We start from the raw sequence: 21,297 nt of genomic DNA on the forward strand, positions 1-21,297 counted from the left end.
TCCCTAACAGCAGACTTTCCCATGGCAATACGTCTTCTAATTTCCTGGATGCTGGTGCCGAGAGTGTTGACTGTGGAGCCAAGCAAACTGAAGCTGTGAACAATCTCAATCTCTTCACCATCCATCCTAATGCTGCCAGTTGGTCCAGTGGTGAGAATCTTTACTCAGCCAACACCCCCCCCAAAAAAACCCCAAAATGAAACAAACAAAAAATCCACAACACCAAAAAACCCCAATAGAGGGTCACTAGGAATCAGTTCTGATTCTACAGCAATGAATGCCAATTTGCCAGGTGGATTATTCCTTAGAATGGGAGATTTTGAGCCTGCATGGTTCAGTGGTATGGAGCTATTTCACCAAATATGGAGGCAGCTAAGCCTCCTTTTAGCCTTCTTATTCACGTTGTCCAGGTGAAAGCTAAAGGGGCTCAGAAGAACTCAGTCTGAAGGTAACAAACAGCCTCAAGCCACACCCACTCCCCTCATCTGTAAAATGAGGTGTGAGACCCAATCAGTAATCCTCAGGCCCCTCCTTCTAGTTTGATGATTCAGCTCTGTGACAGGAAATCAAGGGAACAGGCAGTTTAGAGTCACTAACTGGAGAGCAATCAGAAATGGGAAGAAAACTTCTCCAGAATGATCCTCTAGGGACCCGCAATCTTACCAGCATATCGCTAAAAAAATAATCACAGAGAAACCGAAAAATCACTGCCATCAATTCCAACTCATAGTATGTACTACTTCGTGTGGCTGCGTTCAAAGTGGCAGAGACTTAAGGCCTGCAAAGACTGAGAGGGTAATGATCTGCCCCCTTTAGAGAAAAACTTGCCCACTCCAGCTCTAGGATGTAAAAATTTGGTCCATGCACTAAAATAAAGTGAGCTCTGCCTGCTTAAAAAACTTTTACCTTGTTTTATTAGCCCTTTGTGGGCCCGGTCCTCCTACTTCAGCCACGTTATTCATCCCTGCAATTATATGTGCTCAAAAGCAAAACTACCTATGACTAATACCTATGCTGTAAAGACCATAGGATAAAACAAATACACCAGAAGGCCATGACTCTTGCATAAGAGTCACTCCTTTGTGCTGTTCTGGAACTGCCAACCTTCTTATCAGCCGCCTAGTGCTTAACCACTGTGCCACCAAGGCTCCTCTGCAAACCAGCATCGGGCTTTTTAGCACAGGAGTCCTGGCCAAGACCAGCTGGACTTCGATCTTGGCTCTGCATCTCAGCAGCTGAGTGAGCTTGGACTGTTCTTCACCTTCTCTGTGTTTCCTTTCCCCAGTCAGCAAAGCAGGAGGTGATAATAATAAAACCTGACCTCCAAGGGCCCTTGATAACACGAAATGATAAGATGCAGGTAGAGCCCACGGCAGAGCGTATGGCATACATTGTATGTAGTTAGGTGTCGTGGACTCGGTTCTGATTTGTGGAGATCTTGTGCATAACTGGATATGCTAGGCTACTAACCGAAAGGTCACTATTTAAAATCTCCCAGCCACTCTGCAGGGTAAAGATGGCCAGTCTCCTCCTGTAAAAATGTAAAGCCTCAGAAATCCAGTAAAGGGTTGCCAAGAGTCAGAACTGACTTGACAGCAATAGATAATAAAGGTTAGTTATTAATTTTATTCTGTTTTCAAGAATCACCAAGCCAAGACCTAAGTAAATCTCAAGATAGCTACTCAAATCCAGACATTCTAGGAAATAAGCTCCTGATACTCCTTGGGTCCCTGTATCTCCCACCAGCTTCCTCTAAGAAGCCCTGGTGCCCCAGCCACTCAGTGCTGGTGGCCCACACAGTCTGCAGATACACAAGCTACGTAAGGAGGGAAGAGGTGGAGACCTTAGAGTACTCTCTGCACACTTGCTTCCTTCAGTTGCTATTGAGCTCTTCATCTCGTGGTGAGATTGCAAGTGTTCCAAGAAAGAGTTTATACTAAATATGTGATTTAGGAGGGAAGATAAACAGTTATTCTTTTCTATTAGTAACCCACACCTCTGTGTCAGGGAGAGGGAGAAATGTGTTCTGGCACATATATCCCCCTCCCCACACACACACACTCTATATCCCCTCATGTTCCTATCACACTCCCTCCTATGTTTCTGCCACATCCAAACGCATAGACTTATACATACCTCCATAGATACACTAATGTACTTTTCCTTTCACGTATTCAGACATATATCCTCCTCCCATTTAAATATTCAAACACACACACACACACACACACACACACACACACACACATCCATGAATGGTACGCTCACACACCTTCATCCCACAGGTTCACACCTCCTACTTAAACATGCAAAAACATGCACATACTCACCCCACAAACATGCACACACGTATGTAGTTGTTGTTGAAGATACTACAGAGATTAGTACAACTCACAGCATCCCTATGAACAATAGATGTGAGCCCTGTCCCATCCTGTGCCATCCTCATCATCTCAGACATACTAGAGCCCATTGCTGAAGTCACTGTGTCAACCCATCTCATTGAGCTGTTGTTAGGTGCCAGTGAGTTGAGTATGACTCATAGTGACCCTGTGAACAAATGATCTGAACTCCGTCCAATCCTGTGCCATTTTCAATTTGAGGAGTAAGATGCATCTGATTCAGGCCATGGTCTTTCCTATAACTTGCTATGCGTCTGAGAGATGGACAATGAATAGGGAAGAATTATTGATGCCTTTGATCGGTGGTGTTGGAGAAGAACATGGAATATCCCATGGATGGCCAAAAGAATCAACAAATATATCTTGGAGAGGGTGCAGCTGGAGTGCTCTTTGGAGTCAAGAACGAAGAGACTTTGCCTCATATACTTTGGGCATGTTGTTAGGAGGGCCTATTCCTTGGAGAGGAACATGATGCTGGGAAGTGTAGAGGGTCAGCTAAGAAGAGGAAGAATATTGACCAGGTTGACTGCTGCAATGGGCTCTAGTATGTCAGGAAGAGTGAGGATCTCATTAGGGGTCTTCCTTTATTTTGCTCACCCTCCATCTTTTCTAAGCACGGTGATGTCCTTTTCCAAGAAATAGCCTCTCCTGTTAACATGTAGTTGTTGTTAGGTGCCATCCAATCTGCTCAACTCATAGTGACCCTGTATACGACAGAAAACACACACATATACTCCCCTCCACATCATCCTTTATATATGCACACACCCAAACACACATATAGACTGATAGACACATATTCCTTGCATACATTTTCCTCTCCACAAGCACACACATCCACACATATACCTGCAGTCACATATACCTTTTCAAACATTCAAACATACACACTTTACACACCCCCCCCTTACATACACACTCCTCTTCCTCTCATACACACATGCGAACACACTGTCTTTTATACACATCCCACGCTCCTAACTCAATCACCCACCCTATGGCTATCCTCAGGTGAACGGGGATGGTCAGGGTCAGAAGGACAGGACTCCTACTGACCAGTGACAGCCCAGGAGGAGCCTCTAGAGGTCACTATTGCTTCTCAGCAGCTCCTGATTTAGCTTTTGCTTTATTTTTCAAGCACCAGGCCATTCATTGCATCTTTAGCCTTGAAGCTGAATTTCAGGAAGTAAATTAGGGCTCCTCACCCACTTGTGGTCGACTGAGGGGGTCCCCAGGTTCACAGAGAAAGTCTGCCACTTATAGAAGCCATGTAAGACAGCTCAGCAGACAATAAACTCTGCAGTTAAAATACCTGCATTCAATTCCTTGGCTGTACCATTCCCTTGCTTTGGGATCTGAAATAAGTTCACTTCTCAGTGTTTCCTTCTGTCCTAAGAGGAGGGCAGTGGTGATGGTAACAGAACTTATTCACAGGACTGTTAGGAAGATCATATGAGTTGAGATGGGTAAAGTGCTAACAGAGGGAGCTGGTCCTTAGCAGTATGTTTGTTATAGAGATGAGAGAAGTCCTCTCTCACTGATCCCCTTCTCGCCCTAAGGATTACTGCACAATTGGATGGGGGGGATTACAGGCTTGGCTTTGCCATCTTCTTAGAGGCAGCAACTGTCTCATCCCAGGAAAACAAGTCTCTGACTGGGCAGCTGGCAGAGCCAGGGCTTGGCAGGGAAGGAGAAGAGAAGGATTCTGCCGTCATAATGATTCACTGCAGGACCTAGAGTGGGAGAGTGGGCGCCTTGGTGGGGCCGCAGCCACCGGGCAGTCAGCAGCCTTTGTGCAACTGACAGGTTTCTTCTTCACTGATCGGATCTATAGTCTTATGTCTGGTAAGCAGAACCTAGACACAAATCCCTGCTGTCGTTTCCAAAGAGTGACTCTGGTTCCCCTAGGCGCCCACACGCCCCTCAGGAGCCGTCTGCAGTACTGTTTGCTAAGATACACAAGAGTGTAAGGGTCTATACCAAGTCATGCCACAGGTGCAGCAATATTTGCCGCACTGGGGCAAAGGCTAGTGGAAACCGCAAGTGTCAAGGCCTCCCTGGCACCTAGAGTGAGCAGGCCTCCTGCCCCACCCCCTCCCACACCAGGTTCTTGCTCCCGCTCCCACCTCCCTGCAGATGGGGACAGTCTTCCCCGTGTGCTTCAGCCTCCCTTAGCCTGAGCTCACAAAAAAGTAAGAAAAAATATTAACAAAACTAAGCAAAGTGATTGTTTTCCTCCCTTAGGGATGACAAGAAAACGTAGCATTCCAGGGAGACATTTCCACAATTTACACGCGAACACTTTCCCTCTGCTCTCAATAAGACATGGGCCCGTCTCTTTCCAAAGGCTGCACAGTTGTGTTTCAATTCTGTCTAAAAGCTAATTATACTAAATCGCGGGACTCCCACAGTTAGGGAGATTTAAGCCAGGATGAGTGGATTTAACTAGATTTTCCCAGATTCCTGGCTTATTATCCTATAGTAATGTCTGATTTTTAACTGTTTTGCCTGTTAGTATGTGAGCAAAAGGGAAAGGATAAAAATAGTAACTTTTATTAAAACAATACTATAGCAGCTACGTTTTCATATCTTTGAATCTCAATAGCATTCTAAGGATAGGATTCTACACCCCATTTGAAAGATAAAAAATTGAGGCTTGACTCAGAGAGGTTCAGTACCTTGCCTAAGGTCACACAGTTGGCTCAGCTCAACCAAACTCAGCTCACTTATTCCTTCTCTGTCTATCTACCTGTCCCCGTTTCCCCCTCTTTCTTGCACATGTTCTTTTCATCATATCAGATTGAAGCAATAATATCAGAAACCTGGAGCTCTAGTAGTTTAATAGTAAGGAATAAGATTGCCAGCTTGAGGGCAAGAAAATGTTGGTCCTTTGACTTACAGCTTCTGAAAACTCCTTAGAGTGGGTCCCAACACGATGACACTTAACAACAACAATGCAACATCATAAATCTAAGGACTCCTGGTGGCAGACTGGTTAAAAGCATGCAACTGCTAACCAAAAGATTGCTAGTTTGAACCCAGCAGCCATCCTGCAGGGAAAAAGATGAGGCAATCTGTATACAAGATTTACAGCTTGGAAAAGCCTATGGCCACTTCTACTGTGTCTTAGAGGGTTGTTATGAGTCCGAATCAGCTTGATGGTAGTGCGCCTGATTTGGTGTCATAAATCTGGGTTAGAGGCTTCTCTGGGGAGGATCTACCCTTCAATTCCATATACCCTTGCACTAGCCCCTGATTTCCACTAGCCTTCTGTTTATATGTCTATAAAACAATCATTCTAAGCTGCTCTTTAAGATCCCTTAGGGTGCTAACACTCCAAGTTTGCAAGAGGGAGCCCCTAAAGAATGTTAGACTAAATCCTCTTTTTCCAATGTCTAAATATCACTAAATCTTTCTACCTTCCACACCTGTCTCAAAGGGTTCTAGCATTAATGAAGCCATATCCTCACAGAACTCGTGGGGGCAGGGGATGAGCTCAAGACTCTCACTGGGTATAAGCATGTTCCTGGATCACTTGAATTCAGAGAAAAAGGAAAAGTGAGTCTCAGCTCTGTGAATGGGACAGAAATGTGAGTTGAGAAGATTTTTCACACCTAGGGCCCAGTTATTAACTGGAGATCAAATAGCCAAGTCAGACCATTGGCCATTCCTCCTCGGCCATGTCATCAGATTGGCCCAGATAACTGAGACATCACTTGGTCTGTGTCCACCTGTGTCTCCCTCCCCTAAAGCACATATTGTGGAGGATTAAAATATATTTAACAAACCTGCCCTGGTGCAGAGCAGGGACTATCGTTCATTCATACTTGTATTTCTGGCATTTCACTCTGTACTTTGCTCATAAAAACTACTCAACGAATGAGGAAACCATCTGGCCAAAGGGGCAGGGCCCACGTCCACTTTGCAGTGTTCCACCATATCCCACTAAATGCTCTGCCCAGCAAAGAGGGCAGACTTCACTTCCCAGCCTTCAGTTGAATTGGCCATCTGTCCACTGAGGAGGTCAAGGGAGTAGAGACTTTGCAGTTCTCAAGACCTTACAAGAATTTCTGCTTTGTCCTGCCTGCCAGCATCCATGGGGCAAAAGCTGCCCTTTGGCTCCCAAGAACACAAGCTACAAGCTACCATCTGACTAGTGGAGACTGGCTGCTCAGCTGTTTGTTTTATTTACTCAAAGCTGAGTAGCTCTTTATGCCTATTCTGTCACTGGATGGAGGGGTCCTTTGGGCAGCCATGCCTAAGGGTTTGCAGGCTAAGGATCCATCTCTGGAACCAGCAGTCTCTCTGAAGTGTGAAAAGACTGGCTGGCTGGCTGGCTGGCTTAGCCACTTGAATCTCCCAGTTGTCAGTTCTCTGTTACAAGAGCCAGATGCATGTCCACTCAGACCCCAACCACATAGCGAATGGGTGGCAGAGACCCTGCCTTGGAGTTGAGGGCAACAACAGACGTGGAGAGAAGAGGCCAGCAACAAACTAAAGGGGGTAGAAACAAGAGGAAGACCTGGTGGCAGATTTAAAGTGCTATGTTTTCTTTTCAAAACTCTAATTACATTGCAATCTGATTTTCAACTGAGAAAAAAGAATCATGCCCTTGTTATTAAATATCCCGGGGACCTTTCATATAGATAAAAATTTTTATCACATTTTTTCACTACAAGTTAAATAATAGCTATAACATAGTAATTTTTCTTTAACGCCTCCACTTTTCATGTCCCTACAAACATGCTGAGTTTTAACAAAAGCCCTCAAGTCTATCTTTGTCTCAGACATTCTCAGCATAGTGACTTAGGCACTTCTCTTCCAACATCCCCTTTCTGTTCACTCATCTTGCCCTGCAAACATCCTTCCTCCAAGCCAACATACTCTCCTTCTCCATCTCTCTTTTTCTCTCCCTTGAGCACAGACACAGATTCTCACACAAAAAAACAAAGCCACTGTAAATGAGTATAAATATATATATATATATATACTCTCCTCCTAATTCCATACAAACTCAGTTATCCAATTCTCTTTCCATCTTTCTAGACCAGTCCGCACAGTGAACCCCCCGTAAGCTACTTACCGCCAAAGCCGGCGGGAAACTTCATGAAGTGAGAATAATTTCCATACATGTTGACTCTTCAGTTCATATTTCTCTCTTTTTCTCTCTCTTGTCTGTCGTCGAAATAGCACGGCCTCTCCAAGCTCCCGGGCAAAGCTGAGCTCTCTTTAAGTTGGGCTAACAAGAGTGGTCATCGCTTCCTCGCAGCCCAGGGAGCAGAGGCTGGGCCAGCCCTCTGGGATTAGTCAGGAATCCGCGTCTCCATCTGAGAGTCCACATAGTGAGTGCGTGGAGAGGGCTGTGGCGGCAGCAGCTGGTGCCTGTCAGTAATCACGCATAATGCTGCTGTTGCTATTGCTGCTGCCGCCGCCACCGCTGCTTCTGCTGCTGCTGCTGCTGCTGCTGCTACTCTTGCCACAGCCACCACTGCTGCTGAAGATCCTGTTGCTAGTTTGATTAACTCAGGGCTGGGCTTATGTGTGTGACTCTCCCAGAGCCTGGCTTGTCCCCTGAGGTCCCTACCCATGGCACAATCTATTATCTAGGAGCCAATCGATATATGACAGCCTTGGAGTAGGTCAGGAAAGAGGGGGGAGGTGTCAGGGGATGCAAGTGTCTTTAGGTGCCTTTCCTTTGACTTGCACCCACAAAAATCAATGGGGTTTTTATTAAAATGCGTTTTCTCACTCTGGCTTTCTATCTGCCCAGTGCACTTGGTATTTGATCTGTGAAAGGGGCTGGGGGTGGGTACCGAGAGAGAACAGAGCCCTTTCATAAGCAGGAGATTACAGAAGCGTGAGACTCAATCCCCAGCTATGGAAAACTGAAATAGAAGGGCCCTTGCATTTGGGGTGGGCCTCTCCTGCTTTAGCAGCTGGAAGCGTTTGCCTGCGCCCTAACAATGAAACCCAAACAAGTGCAGCTGGGAGCTATTGCTGATTCACACGGAAAACCTAGAGGTAAGGAGGAGGTGCTGGCTTCATGTGATGGTCATGCTCACATGTTTCATCGGATGGGAATTCTCACCTTATGTTGTTGTAACGCCGGGCCGAGCCAGAGCTGACTCAGCTGACAGTAGGTTTCCAGAGGCTGTAAATCACATAGGAGCAACTGGTGAATTTGAACCACTTGCCTTTGCATTGACTCCACAGCTGCATACCTACTACTCCACCAGAGCTCCCTAATACATTCACCTTATAAGCCATTGTTTTCAACTGCTTAAAAGACTCCTCCCTATCCCTGTGGTGTTTAAAAGTTGGCTTTCCTGGCCATAACATTAGCCCTGCACTTGTTTCCAGCTATCTTAACTGCAGACACATGGTCTTGCAAATCATCAACAGCAGTGCTACTAATAGAGAGAGTGCTTTCCACACTGTAGAGTGACACCCTGATGATGGCAGTGGTAAAGAGATTGTGGAGAGACTGTGGCAAGGTCTAACCCGAGACTTCTCGTGTTTGTCTTGGCCACAGGTAAAGGTTTTTTCTTGACAGATGATTGAAGGAGAAGTGGCTTGTAACCTCTCTGAAGCAAACCTTGCTGGATGATTTGGATTTGTGCTACTGAACCGAACTAGGATTTTTGGTAGTTGAGGAATTGTGTTTTGCTGTTAATCTGGCTTGGGATTACTGGACTAAACCTGGACTTGCATTGGAAGTCAACAATTAATATCAGATTCAAACGGTTGATAGAAAGAGGGGCCAGGGTATGGTGGGGGGCAGGGGGGGTGTGGTGAGGTGGCATGTCTGACCAAGCAGCTGTCTATTTGCTGCTATGAATATTATTGATGGGGACAGTTCCCCTCTATGATTTGGGTAGAAGTCAGTCTTGGCCATTGCCACTTGCACATTGCATCTTTCTGGGGTGAGATCAGCCCACAGATGAAAGAGTCTAACCATCTCTTTGACACTTGTGTCTGTAATACAACTTTCCTGACTAGTCGCTGCTCAGCTGATACCTCAATGCCTCCAGGAATGGGGATCCCACTACTTTCCCATTGCAACTCTGGACAACTGTTACCATGGGAATTTGTTTTATTGCACTAAAATCTGCCACTTCTCTGGAAAGTTTCTGCTCTCGGGTTCTAAACTACTCTCTGGAATCAAATAAGAGATGCCCATGGGGTCTTAAACAGTGAGGTCTTTTGCAAACCTGGAGAGGTCTCCAGGGATATCATATTTTACATATCACAAGATACTCAAATTTATTCACACCTGTTCTTTGCCTATGAATATGAGTTAATTTATCTTCATGGTGTTTGGGAGATGGGCAGACCTGTGTGCAATACTCTAGACACATGCAGATCACTGCCATAGACTGAGCCCTGAGAGGCTGCAACATGTTTTTGCCTGATGCCACATAGAACATAAAAAGTCAGAGAGGCAAATTAAATTAAAGTCTCATGGAAAAGTCATAAAGAACTCTGGTAGCTTAGTAGATAAAGATTTGCATTGGAACTCAAAGGAATGCAATTCAAATCCACCAGCTGCTCCAAGGGAGAAAGATGGGCAATCTCCTCCCATGTGGTTTACAGCCTCTGAAAAACTTTCTGGAGGGCCAGCTATGAGTCAATTCTGATGCATTGGCAATGAGCTTAAACTTGATAGAAAAAGTCAAGGTTCAATAGAAGGAAAATGCATAACAAAAAGCAAGAAAAAAGAGCCAAAACTAGGGAAAAGTCAGGATGACAAAGGAAGAGAAGAGAGAAGACCAATTTGCAGACCACAGTAAGAACAGGACAGGAAGGAGGAAGAGCCCAGGAAATCTTAGAGCACCCAGAACTCCGGGGTGGCTAGTTGATAAGATCTCAGCGTGTCAGTCAAGGAATGGGGTGGTGTATGAATGCTTGGATGGAAAACCAGTTGCTCTGTGAACTTTCACTCAAAGTGCAGTACAAAAACAAATAAGACTGCATGGGGGAGTGCGGGGGGGGGGTGAAGAATAGAGGTACGGATAGGACAAATACAGAATACAAGAGGGGTATTTACTCACTCGCATTAGCTTTGGGGAAGCCCCATGTGACAATTCATGTGGAAGTGACTTGACAAAATGCCACCTCTGGTTCTAATCTTTTTATACATGTGCCTTATCTTACTCTTGGGCAAATGCCTTGGGGGATTATATGAAATATCTTTTTGTATTTCTCCGAAGTAAATACTTTTAAAAATTCATTCATGTTTGCAGATCTTTTGGGATCTTGCTTGTGTGATTCAGTCTGTTTCTTACGCTTCTCTCCCCACCTTACTCATTTCATGTCTTTTGCAAATTTGATGAACGACGGTACAATTAATTGGTAGAGATGTAAAAAAATGACATAACAAGATGTCTTACAGGAGAAAGTCTATTCAATAGTACCTTTGGCACATTGCTCAGCCAAAGTTACCTGGCCTGGGGAGGCTGTAGCTAAAGGAAAGCATGAAACGCAGGAGCCAGCATCGCTGGTGCATATCCCAGTCTGTTGCTTACAGCCTTGCAATATTGGCAAGTTACTGCTTCACTCTGGGTTACCTTATGGGCTTACTGTGAGAATTAAAGAGTCAATACGTGCAAATAATTTAGAATATGCCAAATGCATAGTGAATGTACGTGCAAACTATTTTGATAATGATACAATCTTAAGTCATTCAATTTCCTTTTTCACACTTACAAAATGATAGAGCAGAGCTGGATGAATTGAATATCTTCTTTAATTTTAAAATTTAATTTAAATGAATCCACTATCCATTTTTATTCCATGAGATATTTTGAAACATATGCCTTGCTGGTGAACAAATTATATTCTTCTATAAGTAAGAATGCACTTATCAGAGAGGAAAAGGATCAATTTCAGCACAACCATATTTTCTGATAAATCTATGTCAACTAGGGTTCTTCCATGTATTCAAAGTCTATCTTTTAAAAAAAAGAACACCAAACAACCCACCCCAAAACAACCCACCAAGAAGGTAAAGAGAAAGATGGCAGAATAGAAACAGGAACTATGGGGAAGAGGTAGAATGAGTGAGTGTTGTTATGTTGTGGAGATTGCAATCAGTGTCAAGAAATAAAATGTATACAAACTGTTGAATGGAAAACTAGCTTGCTTCATAAACTTACACCTGGATCACAATAGAAAGGTTAGAAATAAAAGTAATTCAAGAGTTTTGTCCAAGATCAATCATATCTTGACAGGTTGTGGTAAACTCTGCTCTCTTCCCCTTTTGGTAAATTTGGTACATTGTCCACCCCTTTATCTCTGGAAGAATAAAGGGACGATTCCTTAAATTTGTGGTAGAAGGAATTCATCATTATGTCTGCTTATCTTTGAGCTCTATCTTTCCATAGGAAGCATTAGGTGATAGGATCCCAAGGCCAAACTACATATAGATCTGCCACTTTCCAGTTAATCAAACTCATTCAATCTCTGGGGAAAATCTCCACATGGCCAATCTCCTCTCACAGGATTTACAGCCTTGGAAAATCCACTGGAGGGTCAGCTATGAGTCAGCTCCACCTCCTGTTATGGCAGTGACTTCTGACTTTTGCATACCTGTTTGTGTGTATCATAAGTTAAAGTGAAGATGGTCTATTTACATGCTAAAATTCTACATAAGTGCAAGGAATTAATTTTTTTTTTCTTCCCTCCTTTTTCTCTCTTTCCCTCCCCACTCCCCCCGTCTTGGCTATTTCCTTCTCAGTGAGAGCATGGAATATTCATCCCAACTTCTGGTTTGTCGTTCATGTCTGTGTGTACCTTTCATACCTAAAAGTCTTAACTATCACTCAAGTTTCCATTCAATTGCCACCATGACCACACTTATCCACACAGCTCTTATCCTAGCTTAATGTGACACAACTCATTGCCAATATGTTCAAGTAACACTTAACATATGTGACTTGAGACATCCAATGCAATAGAACATACCTTTCTTTTGACTGTGTCTTGTCATTATAACAGGAGTGCTAATTCTTCAACAATAGTGATCATGTGCTACGAGTCTTTGTTTTCCTGTCTAAATCCTGGAACACTCAGTAAGGACTAAGTAAATAGTTTTACTTTAAAAGCATGATTGATAAGATACCAAGACATCCCAGGCTGCTTTCCCTGTGATACCATACCGTGTGATTTTACATAATAGTAACAAAACACAATCATTGCCTAAAGCCAGTAGAAATGGCTGTGACTTTTCTTTTTAATTTTTTTTTTTTGGCTTGGCACCACCATGTCTTTTCTAAGACCATTATTGATAAAACAGCATTATCCAAACCATCTGGTATTTCTAACCTAAGCCCTTTACAGACAATCCTGCTGACTTCAGCCACTCCAGTGTCTCCACCTGTTACTGAATTCTCATCTGGATGTCAGAGGAAAGACAAAATGCTCCGTGTCCACAGTTAGAATTAGCTAATTCATTCATAAGGATTCTGGGCTCACTCTGTGTCAAGGCTAATTATCTATTCTTCTAAAAGAGCATGTTCTGCTTTTATCAACGCCATTAGTGCTTTCTGAGTAAATAAAAAAGGGAATGAAGTCTTATTAACATTTTTGACAGGCATAGCCAACATCTTATGTTCACTCTGGTAAACAACCAATGTGGCTTTACCTCTGGTCTTTCATTTTATTTTTTTAAACAATAACCATAACAAGTAATTATCCTCTGTAACACATAAGAAGTTTTAAAAACCAAACAAATTTATTGATTTGGCAAGTACCAACAGACACTTGTTCACTGCCACTAAGCCAATTCAGACTTACTGAGCTTTTTGGATTGCCAAGGCTGCAAATCTTTTTATTTTCTTGTGCACCATCGAGTCGGATCCAACTGGCACTGAAGAAAATTGCCTCTTCTTTTCCAGCTGAGCATCTAGTAGATTTGAAGCACGTGCCTTCAGGATTGCAACACAGTTTCTTGTCACTAGGCTACCAGAGCTTCCTTAAGGTTGTAAATCTGCAGGGTAGGGGTCGGGGAGTGGGGGTGGGGGTTGTGTACCAACGAAGAAGTTTATTTTTTGCTTTCGAAAGAGAGGAGCGAACTGGGGGGGAGGGGGGTAAAGAAAAAAGTGCAAAAATGAATGAATGAAAATCCAAAATCTCGGTAAATGTTCATTAAAATGAATTAAAAAGTGTAATTTTTTAAAATTAATGATTTTTAATGCAAAATATCTATTTTTAGCATATTCTTTCCATTTAATTTCCCCCATTAATTCACTGTTGCACATTTTCCTCCCTGCCCACACCTCCCCTGCCAGTTTGTTTTTCTCTTTGAAGAAAAAACAAATTCTTTCCTTGTTATACAATATCCCACCCTAGTCTGCAGTCCACTTTAATATGCTTTTCTTTTTCTGTAATCTTAATGTGAGGAGAATGAACTAAAGGTTAGAACTGATGGAGAAGCATGCATGGCCTTTTGGCACCAGCCGCTCTTCAGGAGAATGATGGGTAATCTCCTCCCATGTGATCTTTTGCCTCTGAAAACCCACTGAAGCATCAGCTATCAGCCAGTTCCAATTCAAAGGCACACAACAACAACATGTACCACATCACCAGACTCCTAGCCATAGAATAAATTTACAAATATCTCTACATTGTTATAAGGATTATTGTTTCTATATATGTATCTTACTTTGTTGTTGTTGTTGTTATGTGCCGTCGAGTTGCTGGCGACTCATTAGCGACCCTATGTACAACAGCCCTAAACTCCGCTCTGTCCTGTGCCAATCGCACTGCCTCTGACACACCCATTCCGATTACCTCAGTCACTGAATCAATCCACCTCATAGAGGGTCTTCCCCTCCTATGCCGTTCCTCTACCCTCCCAAGCATGATGTCCCTCTCCAAGGACCTGTCCCTCCTTACAACATGTCCAAAGTATGTCAGATGAAACCCCAGAATCCTTGCCTAAAAGGAACTGCCTGGTTTAACCCTCTCCAGGATGAATCTGTTTGTTTTCTTAGCAGACCATGATACCCTCAGTACTATTCTCCATCACCATAGCTCAAAGGGATCAAATTCTCCTTCTGTCCTCCCTAGTCATTGTCCAACTTTCCGATGCATAACAAGTATAAAGTATCTTACTTTACCTTCATAATAATATATTAAATGTCAATGTTTCATTATGTGCCATTGAGTCTCCTATGACAATAGCTCTGAACTCTGCTCTATGCTGAGCCAGTCTCACTGTCTCTGACGCATCTACCCCCCATTACCCCACTAACTGTGTCAATCTATCTCATTCAGGATATTCCTCTCTGGTGCTGTCCCTCTACCCTTCCAAGCATGATGCCCAAAATATGTGAGATGGACCTTCAAAATCTTTGTCTCCAAGTAACAGCCTTGTGTCACCCTTTCCTGGATAAATGTCTGTTCTCTTGGCCATAGTATGTTCTATACTCTTTTCTAGCACAACAACTCAAAAGCATCAATTTTTCCATTGTCAACCCTATTCGTTGTCCAGCTCTCTGATGCATAGCAAGTAATTGTGAAGAAATGGCCTGAATCAGGTGTACCTTAGTCTCCAGGCTGACATCATTGCTCTTTAATGCTTTTGTCCCTGACAGCAACTTTCCACAGAGCAATTACTCTTGATTTCTTGACTGTTGGTGTCAAGAGACTTAATTGTGGACCTGAGTAAGCTGAAATTATTAACAATCTCTACCTCTTTTCTATCATGGTGCTATCATTTCTTAGTGGTGAGAATTTTTGTTTTCTTGATGTTGAGCTTCAATATATATTGAAGACTATTGTCCTTGAGCTTCAGCAGCAAATGCCAATGCATTTTTCTGAATATTGGAGGTAAATAGGGCAGATAGTCCAAATTTATAGATGAAAAATTTGAGACCGTGTCTATAAAGTCAGAGAAAACAACAATAACCCCAGTTATTCTTACAAACTGAGTTTTTAATGTGACCTTATAACTAGATTAAGGGACAAAAATGGGTATGAAATCAGGCCCTGATTCTGATTCCTAGTCAATGTGTCTTTTACCAGATCATAATCCTTCTCACATTAATAATATAAAAAACCTTCTAGTCTGTGTGGGTGTATTCCTATATACTGTTTTTTTTTTCTTTTTGTTGTCACACATCAATTTATCATTCAGCAAACACTGAAGAAAGACTAAATGAACAAAATAGATAAAGCCTTTGACCTCGTGGACCTTATGCAATCTGTTGGAAAAAGACAGATATTAAGCAGATAGTTACATAAATTATATCATTACAAATTGTGATAAGTGATACGAAGAAAAGGAATCAAAGAGAATAGGAGTGAGATCTAATTATAATTGAAAGATGACTTAATTTAAATTGAAAAGCAGACTTCTTGGAGGAAATGACTATTACCTTCAGCTCCAAAAGGTGAGTAGAATTTAAAGTGGGTCAGAAAAGAGGAAACAGAAGTGTACCAAGCAGAGAGAACAGGTCTAATGGTCCTGAGGAAAGAATGAGTTCAGTGCATTGAAGAAGCTGGGTACAACTGTCCAGAGTTCTATTGTTCTACTGTCTGACATGTGATTCTGTGTTCAACCTATCTTGTCACCTCTGCACTTGGCACTACTGGAGAACTCCCATTCCTGATGTTCTGTTCCCTTTACATTTTGGTAAAATTCAAGTGATTTTCCAATTTTCATTCACACCTACTTTCATGGGTGTCTTCATTCTGCTTCTCAGCTGAGTGTAGACATTTCTTCTGCTTTCTATTCAAATACTATAGAGTCCTGAAAGACATTCCCCTGGGTCCTTTTAGGCAGCCCTGTGGTTGGACCACCCTCTCCCTTCCCTAGACTCTGTCTGTGATTGGTAGCATTATGTGTCACTCAACACATTCATCCTGGTGTTATTACCATGAAAGTATCTAGAGACCTAATTTCAAGGCAACAAGCTGTAAGTGACCGCTAACTGAATGTTATTCATTTGCGGCCTCCCTCTACAGTCTTTATAACAGAAACTAGCATGTAGTAGAAGCCCAGTAAAGACGTGATAAGTTAACAAAATCGTGTTGATTATGTTGAGAGTTCCTAATGTTTTGAGAACAAGAGGTAATTGTGTCGATTCCTAGCTCAAGCACTTGTCAAGAGCCCCAATTTCATTTTCAAGGGCTCCCTTTTCTGGAATCACAGGCTCATAAGAACAGTCTTGATTTTGGCGTCACTCTTAGTGACTTAGATCCTCCAAGAGCAGAAACAAGGAATCTAAATCAGAAAAAAGGGCTCTGTAATGGCATGGTGTCTAAGGAGATGCTCAGCTGACCCAATTGTCATGCTTCCCGCATGGTTTGAATTCACCAGTGATTCCATGAGAGAAAAAAATGGGAAAGAAATCTCCTTCCGTGTGATTTACAGTCTCAGATACTCAATGGAGTGTAAGTTCTTAATTGGTTCTGATTCAATGGCAATGAATGAGTGAGTGATGTCAGAAAGAGTGATTAGCTTTAAATTAGAGGTATTTCTTCTATCTTCAGAAATAGGTCCTTGCGTGGTAAAAAGAATTCATGCTCTTGGCTACTAACAAAAGGTTGCAAGTGCATCAGAAAAATGAGTCATTGAAAACCTTGTGGAAAGCAATTCTATAATGACAAACACGGACTTGTCATGAGTGGGAATCAAGTCAGTGGAAACAGATGCTGGTTACTGTTCTCATAAAAAACTGAGCCAGTTCCATAAATCCTAATCTAAAGAAAATATAAGCATGGTTTAGCAACAAACCATGTTTGAGTAATAGCTAATTGCTTTACTTACTGGTTAAATCTGTTGACTGTGTTAGATTTGGCTTGAGATAGTGGATCATAATTTTGTCTTCATATTGGAATCACCTAGGAAGCTAAAAAAAAATTGCTGATATTCCTGTCCACTTCCAGAGACTATAAGGATGATTTGGGATTTGAAATGGTCTTTTTAAAAGAAAGACAAAAACCAACACAACACAATCAAAACAACAGCCACCTTAGGTGGAAACCATTGATATAAGAGAAGGGAGTCTCCTTCCTTTAACAATAATGTAAGAAAGATCTATCAGCAAGTTATGAGAAAGGGTTTCCCAGGACAACTGCAAGGAAGCAATGAGATCGCCTCTGCCCATCTGTTAGCATACACATCGGGGCTTATAAACCCAAGAAGCTCTTGCTTAGCTGGATGAGGTGGCTGAGGCCATCTGCTGTGTAGACTTAGCATACACTGACTGACTTGAAATTTGCTTGTGTTGTGTCTTCAGTGTGGCACACTAAAACCTCCACACCCACTGCTGTCAAAATCTTACTCACCTTACTTAATTACCTGGAAGGTCATACTGAAAGACTCGGGCACATCTTCCCTTAGAAAGAAATAATGTGTACACGGATCTCCCCTAACTACTCATTACAGCACTTAATTTTTTTGTGTATGTTATCTTTAGTTGTTAAACTGAAACCTTCTTGAATACGGGGACAGTCTCATTCGTCTTTGCATTAACAAAATGTCTGGAATATTACTTTGTGCTTAGTAAGTGCTCGGTAAAGCCTTGTTAAATAGACAAAGTGAACCTTCGTGTACGTGTTCAGATGAGGTGAGATGCTGAGATGACAAATCTATACAGGGCAGCATTTATCACTGACCTCATGGAGCTATAAATTATGGTTTTAAGGGTAACTTCATTTACTCTTAACTCCAAAACAAATAATGTCATAAAATTTTCAAGGTAGAGGAAACAGTTGCACAGATACCTCCAACTCTTGGCTCCTAGCCAAATGTGTTTTCCACAACATTGTGATGATGTTCAAATAACTCTGCCTGTCACAGTCAACCCAACCACAGCTGCAAAGCATGTGGACGCTCTCCCTCTCAGGATACACAACAGTGCTCATGTTGAGAGAAGAATTTGGCTGAGACCAGGAGAAAACATCTGTTCTCCTCCAAAGATGGGCAAGTTGTGCAAATATGGGACACACTAATCCGGACTGGATCTAGATCTCAGGAGTCTCATTCAAAGGAATGAATGTCAGCATTTCAGAATTAACACTCAGAGAAAACTGTTCAAGTGACTGAGAGGGAGAAAGAAATATTAGAATGGAGCTGAGCTGTAAATCTTTGGGGAGGAGACCCAGTAGCCAAGTGAGTAGAAATAGGTGAAGATAAATATTTAAGGGGAGCGGAGGGACAGTGGGAGAGCTCTTAAAATCAAGGTGTCTGATGCTATCATTTTGCAGACACTGTCTCTCGTCTTCTCTCTCTCTCTCTTCACAAATTGAAGGTTTGTGACAACCCTGCATTGAGCAAATCTATTGACTCCATTTTTCAAACAGCATATGGTCACTTTGTGTCACACTCAGTAGTTGTAAGAATATTTCATTTTATAATAATACTACTTACACAATTTCCCCATTCCTATTGTCATCAAGTTGGAACTGGCTTATACCAGCCCCTTTAGCAGGTTTCTGAGGCTGTAAATCACAAGGGACGAGAAATCCACAAGGTGGTAGATTTGAACTTCCACAGAGGTGTAGTCTTTGGATTAGACAAGCAACCTCCAATGTACTCTGCTACCAGATTTTCACAGCATGCTTTTCGTAGACTGAACTCACAAGTGTATTCTTACACAGTAAGCCTATAGGACAGCATAGGACTGGCCCATAAGGTTCCCAAGGCTGTAATCTTTACACAAAAGCACACTGCCTCATCTTTCTTCTGCAGAACAGCTGGTGAGCTCAAACTACTGAGCACTCAACTGCTGTGCCACCAGGGCTCTTAGCACTAACATACAGACTGCAGTAGAGTGAAATGTCCCATAGCTGACCCTCCCGTAGGCTTTCAGTGACAGTAAATTGCATGGAAAGAGATAGTCCATCCTTCTCCCATGGAGTAGCTGGTGAATTAGAACTGCTTGCCTTTGGGGTTGCAATGCAGCTTCTTATCACCAAAAAAATAAAAAAGCATGTTCCGCATTATTTCAATATTCTCTTCACCACAGTTGTCTAGAACTGAACCCACAATATATCTGAGGTATGCCTGTGCTGTGTTAGCCTTAAAAGAAGGAATATGCCCAGTTTGACTGGTAGCAACAAGAGGACCAAGTAGAGAATCAGTTGCATCATGGGAGGTAGATGAAGACAGGATCTGAGATGTTCCACTGGCTCTAAGGGTCCAGGCACAAATTACATTAGATTTAGCCTGAGAGGCTTATTAAACAGGGACAATTATGGAACTCTACATCAAGTGCCTGGATCAGAATCTTTGAGGCTGAGTGGTAGCTGCAGGCATATCGTTCACAAACTCCACAAGTGATTCCTGTGAGCCAGCCTGGAGAATTACCACCTTAGATAATGGTGCCTTAATGAGAAATATTCCTGATGAGGTTTGCTGTCTTGTAATGTCACAGATACCCTGATTACTCTGGAATGTCAGCATTAATGTCCTTTCACCATGTAACTGAAAGTCACAGCTATTAAACCATAGACTAGGAAGCAATTCTTTTCACTTCTAAGACTATGTATATTCTTACTGCTTCGTTTTCTCAGCAGTTGAGGGCCTAAATGGCCCAAACTCCTATTCCCAGCCAGCTGGAAGCCAGGTCAGTCAGATGGAGATCAGTGAAAATGGTTTGGATGTTGGAGAGAGGTTGGAATGAGTTGACACTGGCCAGAAGCTACAAGTCTTAGAAAGAATGGGCTCGGAGATAGTGGCTCAAAAGATAATAATTAGATCAAAGAACTTAGTATCAGTTGGCCTGGTAGAGTGGTACAGCCCAGCAAGACCAGACCCAAAAGATGTTCATCTCTATTTAAAGAGATGGAGCTGCTGGGTTTGAGAAGTTGGCATTGGGACCTGTGGGATAAAGATCTATGAAGAGTTTCCTAGACAATGGCATACAGTAGAAGGCTTTCCCATTGCCTGTGACTTCACCCATGAGCAGCTGCTGAGGATAATATGCTATTTCTGAAACTGTCCCAAACAGTAGGGACTCTCATGGTGGAATTTCAGACACACAAGCACATTTGGAGATATATTGGGGCACAAATATTTCGGGACTGAAAGCTTTGACACCAGATTCAAGCCAATGAGTGAAGCCGATATACGCCAGATTGTTTACCGTCTCCATCCAATCATGACTATAACAGAGATGGAGATGGCTGAGGGACAGTGTCACGTGACATCATGGTAGATGAAAACCACTGCCCGGATCTTGAGGTTGCCAAAAGCAAAAGCAAAAAAGGAGAAAATGCAGTTAACAAAGAGGACTTATGTGCGATCAGCAGGCCTAATAATGAAGAAAAACAATAAATTCCTCAATATAGTGAAAAGTATATATGCAAAACAAAGGGCCAATGTTGTTCTCAATGGAGAGAGATCAAAGGCATTCCCGTCGAGAACAGGAACTATGAAAAAATGTCCACTATTAATTCTCCTATTCAATATGTTCTTCTTGTTGTTGTTAAGTGCTGTCCCATCATAGACAACTCATAGCGACCCTATGAATGCAAGAACTGAACAATTGAATAACTTTGATCATTTCTCCAAGTTTATAGAGTTTCTGGAGGCAAGCTATTTCCTGCCACTCCTGCTTCCAAGCTTGTTTTAATTAGGAGCTCCACCAAACACTGTCCACCATGGGTAACCATTATCATATTTGATGCATCAGTGTCACAGTGTTCAGCATTACAGCAAGTACGAGTTACTTCTGTACAGTAAATGGACAGACCAGTTCTATACCACTTAGAAGAATGTTTGGGCAAAACCAATTAAAACCAGGCCTAAGTGCCACAGATTAAAATCACCCACCTTTGACTTCCCATGGCAGTACACCTTTTATTTTCCTGGCTACTGGTGCCAAGAGTGTTGACTGTGGAGCCAAGCAAACTAAAGCTGTGTACAATCTCAATCTCTTCACCA

The 21,297-nt window shown here is 42.5% G+C and overlaps 1 protein-coding gene across 1 annotated transcript in view; it reads right to left on the reverse strand.

The window, feature by feature from the left end:
* RXRG (retinoid X receptor, gamma) overlaps positions 1-7,971 on the reverse strand; it is a 107,273-nt gene extending 99,302 nt beyond the window's left edge. The window contains exon 1 of the mRNA XM_006887375.1: positions 7,486-7,971. Coding sequence (XP_006887437.1) covers positions 7,486-7,534 — 49 coding nt within the window. The 5' untranslated portion in view covers positions 7,535-7,971. The remainder of the gene's footprint in view (positions 1-7,485) is intronic.
* Positions 7,972-21,297: the final 13,326 nt, after the last annotated feature.

The sequence above is a fragment of the Elephantulus edwardii genome, unplaced genomic scaffold (assembly GCF_000299155.1).
Source record: "Elephantulus edwardii isolate Elephantulus edwardi_28Jun2011 unplaced genomic scaffold, EleEdw1.0 scaffold00057, whole genome shotgun sequence".
Lineage (NCBI taxonomy): Eukaryota > Metazoa > Chordata > Mammalia > Macroscelidea > Macroscelididae > Elephantulus > Elephantulus edwardii.